Source organism: Schistocerca americana, chromosome 9 (assembly GCF_021461395.2).
Source record: "Schistocerca americana isolate TAMUIC-IGC-003095 chromosome 9, iqSchAmer2.1, whole genome shotgun sequence".
Classification (NCBI taxonomy): domain Eukaryota; kingdom Metazoa; phylum Arthropoda; class Insecta; order Orthoptera; family Acrididae; genus Schistocerca; species Schistocerca americana.
This window is the reverse complement of record NC_060127.1, coordinates 40,839,766-40,848,999: the sequence shown is the minus strand read 5'-3', so window position 1 is coordinate 40,848,999 and position 9,234 is coordinate 40,839,766. Positions and strand designations below refer to the sequence as shown.

The 9,234-nt window shown below is 38.9% G+C and overlaps 1 protein-coding gene across 1 annotated transcript; it reads right to left on the bottom strand.

Annotated features, from left to right (window-relative positions):
* Positions 1–6,832: 6,832 nt before the first annotated feature.
* On the bottom strand, positions 6,833–8,346 carry LOC124551264 (proteasomal ATPase-associated factor 1-like). Its single transcript, XM_047126262.1, has one exon. The coding sequence runs from the start codon at positions 8,199–8,201 to the stop codon at positions 6,969–6,971; it is 1,233 nt and encodes a 410-aa protein (XP_046982218.1). The 5' UTR covers positions 8,202–8,346; the 3' UTR covers positions 6,833–6,968.
* Positions 8,347–9,234: the final 888 nt, after the last annotated feature.

Here is a 9,234-nt window from a genome sequence, read left to right as displayed (position 1 = left end):
TTTTTCAAACAAACTGCATTGCAAAATTCTTCAGCATGTTATCAAAAAGCAAAAACCACATGCCATGCACAGAAATGTCGTACTTCCAAAACCATGGCATGGTCAATTTGGAACATTATTAGGTATGAAACAAACTTGGCAAGGTAAATGACATTCTGCTCCCAAATGACAGTAGCAGCAAGACAGGCATACGAAATTCATACCATTGACTATTAAATTCAATGAATTTTCCTGATAATCCAATGATCCATCAAAAGAACATCCAATAAACTTAGAAAGGTAATGCATATTCCACAACCAAACATCAGTTTTGCCAACTCATCAGCTAGAGAGATTGCAAAAAATATTAGGTCACTAAAATGATGTAATTCTTCTGGATGTGGTGCTGTCCTAGACAAAGCCCTATAATCTTGTGCTGACTGAGTGAAACTATCTTTGAACTGCCTCTCTAACAAGTTGGTGAGTCAAGGTATACGTCCTGAAAGATTGAAGTATGCAGTAGTAACACCAATACACAAAAGTGGAGAAGAGCAACTGATCTCTTATTACAAACTTGATGAATGTAAATACTTTTGATGTAAAGATGGCACTCACTGAATACTGGATGAACACAGAATTTCGTGACTGCATTTCAGCAGGTGGACTAGGATGGAGTGGGCAGGGGAGAGAGAGGGGAAGAGGGGTTGGGGTGGACAGCTGGCAGCCTGGAGGGTGGCAGCCATTTTCTGGGTAGGAATGCAGGAGAAAGGGGTAGCAGGTACCGGGCTAGGCAGGTGAAGCACAGATACCGGACCCAGTGGGGTGCAGCACACAATGAAGATGATGTGCATTGGGAGGGGACGATAGAACAGAGGAAGGGGAAACTGTTGGGTAGAAGTTGTGCGTGGACAGTGGGTTAACGGATTGATGCCAGGAGGGTTGTGTAGCAGCCACTGAAGTCAAGCATATTGTACTCAGCTGCTTGTCTTGCCACTGGGTGGTCAACTCTGTTCTCGGTCACAGTTGGACAGCGCACATTCATTTTGTTGGTCAGCTGGTTGGTTGTCATACTGACATAAAAGCTGTGCAGTAATTGCAGCAGAGTTTGTATACGATGTGCCTGCTTATGTGGCCCAGCCCTTGATGGGATAGGATTAGGCTGTGACAGGACTGGAGGAGGAACTGCTGGGTGGGTGGATTGGATAGGTTTTGTACCTGGGCTTTGGGATAAACTAGGATGTTGCGTAGATTGGGTGAGTAACAAAACACCACTTTCGAAGGGGTGTGAAGGTCTCAGGTAGGACATCCCTAATTTCCGGGCACAAAGATAGATAATCCGAGCCCTGGCCAAGGATATGGTTCAACTAAAACAGATACTGAATACCCATTTGTTTTGGAGGAATTTTTTTAATGATATTTCATTTATGGAGATGGTCATTGACCTATTATCAACTTTTTTTTCAGTTTTGACACAACCATAACTGGTTTCAGTTCCCAATCGCCATCTTCACACACTACTGTAACACTTACATACTGCCTCAAAACAGGTAATAACATTTTCATTAGGTCTACTTGTCAGCTAAGTAAAGTGTTTTACAATAAGTGTGGATCATACCTGTGGGCAATATTTGGTGAGAAAATGTTCATATGTTGCCAAACTAAACATAGAACCAATATTTCAATAGCTAAACGTAAAATAGAAATAAAGAGTACAGGTCTTTGAATCACTGAAACAGTATTTAAAAAAGAGTAAGGTCTTTATAATAAAATAAATGCAGTAGCATGACATGTATTCTATTTTCACATTCTAAAATAACTCACTGAAATATTATTGTAATATTTCTACATATATTGGAGGTGGAGGGCAGAGAAAGGAAAGGGAAGAGACTACTGATGTCAACAGCATAAGGACTGTTTTTCCATGTGTGTCCAAAGGAGCAGACACTACAAACTCATAATTGATTTGCCTTTATGGGCAATAAATCTACCACCTTCAGTGCAGATGCAGTCACGTCCGACCTTCTGTACGAATCTCAAAGTATCAAGCATGGAGGATACGGACAGGGGCTGCACAGTTGTGATAAACAATGTGTCCGGATGATGCAGTGGTTAACACAACTGCCTAGCAAGCAGGAGATCCCAAGTTCAAATCCCGGTCCAGCACACATTTTCACTCATCGCCACTGATTCTACATGAAGTCCCAAGACAACCGACATCAATAGCCCCCTTCCATTTCCTTTCTCCCCCTTCCCCTTCAATTTACATAATATGTATCACAGCTGCAGATCATGCATTGTGTGTTCCTTCGGACATGTCAAAACGAACACACAGCACTCACTCATGTAATTGTAAATTTGTCATATTTCACAAGCAAAGATTGTCTTATAGAGGACTTACACATCTACTGCCGCAACTGGTTATGATGGTGTCATAAAAAGTGATTGTATCAAAAATAAACAAAACTTTATACCTGTTAAGGTTCTGAGAGCAGTTTTCACAATGACAAGCGTAATATAAGGTGGTTCTTCAATGCATGGTTTGCACTATTTACACGTTAAATTTAGTAATAGCATTATGTATCACTGAGTCATGGTGCTGTAGAGGGTAAAGCAACTTATAAAAAATATGATCAATCTCAGTCGATAATTTAAGGAGAGGTGTAAAACACTGGCACCCTCATTCTCTATGATGTTCCAATATCTGACACCCCCTGCCAGTAACTAGTACCATGACTTTCTTCATATGTAGTATTCAAAATGTATCAGTGACCACACTTAATAACATTACGAATGCCTCTCTTGGAATATTATATCTGTCACTCTCAACTGCAGTCCACAACATGGTCTTAGACACTGTAACAACAGAGCATCTTTTTCTTGTTATAGGCCTAATGGAAATTACAAGCCTAAAACAGATGACAAAGACTACAAAGAGTTGGGTTTACCGAGGATGACAATGTCTTACAAGGTATGCAAAAGTCTCGAACCACATAATGTTAGTTCTTCCAATGTGCTTACAGGAGACAATGAAAATATTCCAGACCAGCAACTTTAGTCAACTGCAACAGTGCAGTATCCAGTACCAAAAGAAATATTTCAAGCAGTACAAGGTACAGCAATCAGTCACAAATAATGTTTACAGCATATCCAGATTTTGGTCGCTCTGTGTCCATCTTCATTACAGTAAACATAAAACATTAAAACCACTTACACTTGTACTTAATCCCCCCCTATGTATGCCAAAGGTTGAGTTGACACTCAAGTGTGGAACTATGTGCATATGTAAATGGTTTTTACATTTTAACTTACATTTACTCCACTGAAGACAGCCACTCAGTGACCAAAATCTGGATATGCAATAAACATTATTTGTGACTGTCCCCCTTACCATTTACTGCTTGGAATAAATACTGTCACTGGGCACACCTGCTTTCCAATGGAACCAATGCTGATAAAAGAAATATTCCCAGGAAGTGTACACCAAATAATCTACATCTAAATCCATACTCTGCAAACCATTGCAAAGTGCATGGCAGAGTAAAATGAAAGAACTAGTACCAGCATTTGCGAAAAGACATTCAGTTTTAACTGAGCAAATGACACGGAACTTGACAACTTTTCATGAAAATGCCACTGTAACCAGTTTGCAGAAACAGAACAGCATTAAAAAAAAAAAATTAGAAATAGCAAATGACCCAACCAGAATACTACATTCAAATAAAAGAACATTTTTCTGCAGCCAGAAGGGGGAAAAGTAATCACAGGTAATTGGATAAAGTTGTACTGGAAATAGTGAGAAAGAAAATCTTACTGTAATTGTAACAGCAGCTGAGCAGATACTGCTGGTAAGCTTGCTCCTCCTACAGTAGTTTTTTCAGAACAAGAATTTCTGGTGCAGTAGCTAACAGCATACCAAGAGCTATTTCTTTTGCCATAGAATGATTTTGAATCCTTTCAGTCTATGTTCATCTGTTGGTGACTGGTGCATACGAGTGTCAAATCATTGATACATGAGAAAATCTTGTGTGTCAAAGATTAGTGATAATGACTTGGTTCACAAAATACTTTTTTAATTAGTACAAATAATTTAAGGTTAAAAAATAACTGAGGGTAATCATTAAAACCCTAAGGAAGCTCTAGATTATAAAAAATGCCTACTGGCAGCCAAAAGCTCCACTCTGTTTACCACAGTATATCTTTAGATGACATGTTTATAATACGGTTACGTGCTGCTTGTAGATGAAACATACACTGTGAATGAACACGACTCGTAAATGCAATCTTGGGTTAGGAATGCATTATCAGTTTAGCCTTGGTTGCAATTGTCAGTTCTCACAGTTCTACTTGCCGCAAATTTACTGCAGTAGTGTGTGTTAAATTGTATTTCTTGATCAAGTAGACACTGGTGTCCACGTAACTGGGTACAGTATCCTGTTCATTATTCTCTAGGAGCCAATAATGATTACTGCTGTCTCGTGGTCCCAATATACGGAAATACAGAAGGCCACTGCCAGATAGTTATACGAATAAAGGGCAATAGAAATAGAAAAGCGATGCCATGAGTATTATTCGAAGATTTCTGAAACTCATTAAAGGTCTGAAGCTTTGTAACGAGTCAAGAAGGTAGTCACATTCTTGACACCTCTGCCAACTTTATTCACAGACACAATCACTGCTATGTCCTTGAATTCTCAATTCTTGTCAATAAACCGTACATTGTGTATATAATTATCTTCTTTCTTTTTGTTTATAATTGAATATTGGTTTACAACTAGATTTTATTTGTAATTCTTGTTGTAGGACAACTACCCTGCAGCAGTCAGCATCCTCATGGTGCACCGAGTTCACATTTACACTGTGACATAACATATCTGCAAGCACCCTAAATTTTATTATATTTTCCTTTTTCTTTCCCAAAACATTGAGAAATAAGGGACATGTATGAATAAAGATGGAGTAAGCAGCTTTATTCCATGCGATTTCCATTTTTATTTTTTAATGTGAACTGGCCCAGCAGTTGGTAGGTGAGCTGCATAAGGTGTGAAGCTCTGCTGTGTCTGCCGGCAGCCCTACGCAGTCTATATGTCAAGTAACAGGTGGAGAAACATGTGGGAAATACTAAAGATCTTCTCAATATACTGTCAATGACCAGTCTGTCTACCTTAATAAATAAATGAGGAAAAAAGGCCAAAACTAGTGGCAAAACAGGGAAGTTTTACTTAACACATGTATGGTAATAAACCACTTATAACTGCATTTATCTTAACATGTAGGCCACAAAAGAGCAAATCTACAACACGTTAAGGTTGAAAGTCACTGAATCATTTCCGAAATCAACTACGTTTGGCTATTTGTAGTAAATAATGCTGTTGTTTTAGTGTATTTTATACTATTGTTAATGCACTAGTAAAATGGGGCAATACTTCATTAAAACATACACTGCGTACAGCACAAAAGTGCACAGCCAGGCTAATAAATTCTGTCCACAGTCCTTAAATCTCTTGCAGTCAACTATGCCAACAATCATGCTACAAAATACAGCTTTACATCTTCCAAATGCATTTGCTCGCTACTTACGTCCACAGTTTCACAGTAAATATTAACAGTGTGTTTTCTGTACATGTTGAAAGCGATGTTACCATGAAGGAAGCACATGGAAAAAACATCATAGTTGCACATGTGTTGTAAGATGAAATCTCTGTTTCATTTACAGCAGACTGCACCACCAAGAACCTGATGGGGAAGTACCATACTTAAATAAAACACATGCACTTACAACAGCATCAAAACTTCTATATCAATAATGAATATTTTGGGAAAGTGTAGCCATTCAGATGCATGTGTGATTACGTTCATTCTGCTGAAGTTAGTTCTGGAGGATGATACGGTCCAAAATCTTGGCAACATTTTCAGTCTTGTTTATGTGTGTGTTGCCCACTCTTGCCTCAACTAAACAGTAAGTTGTTATCTTTATGTACTCCTTCCATTATTTATATTTCACCAAGCACTTTCCATGATAACATTTAAATAGAAGTCATCCACATGGACTATCACTACCTAATCATACACACAGTGCTAAAGTTTACTTTGAACAACTAACATAATCATTATGAGGTGCCATCAATATTCTATTTGAATTCTGCCTACAGTTCTCAGTTGTGCAAGCAGCAGCACTGAGTACACCAAGTACAGACGACAATGTAGTCAATGCTTAATTACAGTATACAACACATTTCTGTCCATGGCTTCTTCAATTTGTTCACTTGCTGTAAGTCACAGAAGCTGGGTGCCATAGCCAGTTCCTAACAGCAGTCAAAAGGCATCTGACTTGTATACATGACATAATGTGATGCTGAGTGTTCTTATGAAGTTATGTGCACCAGTGAATGCAGATAAATATTGAACACCAATACAATGACAAGTAATGTGAGTTTCAACTGCTCAGAAAAACTTTTCTATGACTTCATTACCAAGTAAACTACTGAAAGATTCAAACACACCTGATTTTGGATCCATTGGGGCCAAACTACATTGTACAACAATAAAGCAGCATTATTTCAGACCGAAGGCATTTTCTACTATAAAGGAACTCCCCAAGTTAAAATCTTATAGACAATACAATTAAGTGGAACTTCCAGACAAATATTAAATGACTATGCTGTAATTCCTCGCTACACTGATTCCAATTCAGGAGTCCACAGACAAAACTGCATAGTTATTGTAAAACCCGTTTATGTGCCTCCATTAGCTACTGTTATGATGTGTGAAATTTTAAAAATTTGCCCACATAGCAGAAAGAATGTTACCCCTTTTCAGTGTCAAGGAAACTGTATCAGAACAAAAACGATTCACACACCATTATAAAAGCTTTTAATTATTTTCTTCAAAATTAGAATAGCAGCTGTCAAGTTAACAGGCAAGCCTGCAAGGCAGGTAAGTGCAGTAAAGCCACACACTTAACAAACATATAATGATTGCAGGAATTGTTATCATGTATAAGTACTTTTAAACATCATGTCCAATTCACCTGTAAGTTTATAACTTCTAATAACACCATCACGACAAGCAGTGTATATTTTTTTGCCATCAGAACAAATGCCATATATAGGATCAAAGTCAGAACCAGTAAACTGAAGTCTTCTGGCAGTAGATTCATTGTCTTGTGCAACACTCCTGTAGCATATGCATGTGCCATCTGCCCTGCCAACAAATACAGCACCACTATCAAGAGTCAACAGACTGAGGACAGGGCTACACGATTCCATTAATGTCAGGATACATTCTGATGTTTTTAAGTTGTAAAGGTGAATGCTGCCATCCTGGCACCCAACTAAGACATTACTTTTTGTATGAAATTTAACGCTATTTACGGCAGATGGGCTTTTAACCGAGAAAAATTTCTTCTTACTATAAACTGAAACGCAGCAAACAATGCCACTTTCACATCCAACCAATAAAATCTTATTTTGTGTACCAACTTCATGTTCCTGCAACGGATCAGTGCGTTCTCCAAGGTCCAAGCCCTCCTCTGCGACCGAAATATTGCAGCAATTTATGTCTCCATCCAACTTGACAACCGTACCAAGACATGCTGCTTGTCCACAGCTCCAGAGCTTCGCCGTGCCATCTTTCGAAACAGAAATAATGTTCTTTCCTTTGTCGACGATGCAGAAGTCTGTCACTGCTGCTGTGTGTCCACGCAGGGTCACAGGGCACTGTCCAGTCTCTGCAGACCAAATTTTCAACACCATGTCAGCACCGCCCGAGAGAACGACAATTCCTGAAGGAAACAACGCACACTTATAAACATCTCCTGCATGACCTTCCAGCACACGCCTTACATCTCCCGTGCTTGTCTCCCAAACGAGTAACTTGTTTTCTGTACAAACGGAGACGCCCAAACCGCCAGGAGAAACATCTAATGAAACAACGCTCTTCTTGTGAATGTTCAAGAACTCTGAGTCAGGAGATTTGAAGAAACACACGGTGTTAGATTCAGGATGGGTTACCTGAATTACAGTAGCAGATATCCTATTAACGGAGAGTTCATTAGGCGTAACTTCAAATGCTTTCCCATCCCTTCCTACGTTTTTAATCGTACACTGTACGCTAGTTTCCCCAATGTATTTGAAACTACACCATGCAGTACCATTTTCATTTTGCAAGGCAATGTTCCAATCATTTTGTATAGCAATATGTGGTATTTTCCTATTCGCTGGCATTATAAGAAGTTTACGTCAATACCTCCACAAACTACACCAGTTCAGTTTATTTATGCTATTCAGTATTCATATACACACACCAAACACACTGGCTGGTACAACCTACCAACCGCCAAATGAAAACATAGTCACGGTACACAGTTGCCAATCGACACAGCTTATGAGTCTATCGAATTTAAGTCGAACGATCCATCGAAAGATAATGGAATGGATTCCGACTCATACATTACGTTAACTTGCGACACATCTTCCAAACGACGAAACCCGAATTTCGGCAACCGTTTTTCGCTGTCGTGTTTACATGTTAAGGTCTGAAGTGGATCTGCTAGCTCAATTAAATATGGCGCCAGGAAAACAGCAGTTACAGTCTCTGATTTAGTCAGCATAATCGCAATCTCTCTTCAATTACTCGAGGTATTAAGAGTTTCAGTCTGATATTTCTACTTATCCTTCACTGTACAAAAGCCACTCCGTCCATATTAGCAGAAAATTTTTAAAAACAAGACAACACGTTCCAAAGCCGGTTGCATTTAATTGGGGGCGAAAATCGATTGCGGAATTGGATACCGGCAACTGGAAGCGGATTTCCAGAATCGATTTCGAAGTGATGACCAATAAAACGCGGTATTGGGAAATCGGTTTACGAATTCTGTTATTGGGAGCCCCATGTAAACGGGGTGAGAGCATCGAAGTACGCAGAGTCTCCAGAAAATACTTTTCTTTGTAATATAGGGCTGTTAGCATCCTGCATGTACCTGAAGATTAAACTAAAAATCCGTGTAATGATATAACTATCTTGCTAATTCCAACCATTAGACGTCAAATTTCTGTAAAACTTTAAAGCTGAGTTCGCAGTTATCGAACCGAATCGGTACAGGTTATATGTTTCATAAATTCTGAGGTTTGATGGGTAATTTTATTGTTTCTGTTGCTGATAATGTGTGTCTAACCGCTTTCTGTTCTTAGGTTATCCTTGATCTTTTTTACAGGGTCTGATGAAGGTAGTGACCGAAAAATGAAAAAAGCTAGAAGG

Bases quoted from the DNA above. Each gene is read 5' to 3' on its own strand.
- LOC124551264 (XM_047126262.1), bottom strand. From the start codon at position 8,201: ATGCCAGCGAATAGGAAAATACCACATATTGCTATACAAAATGATTGG.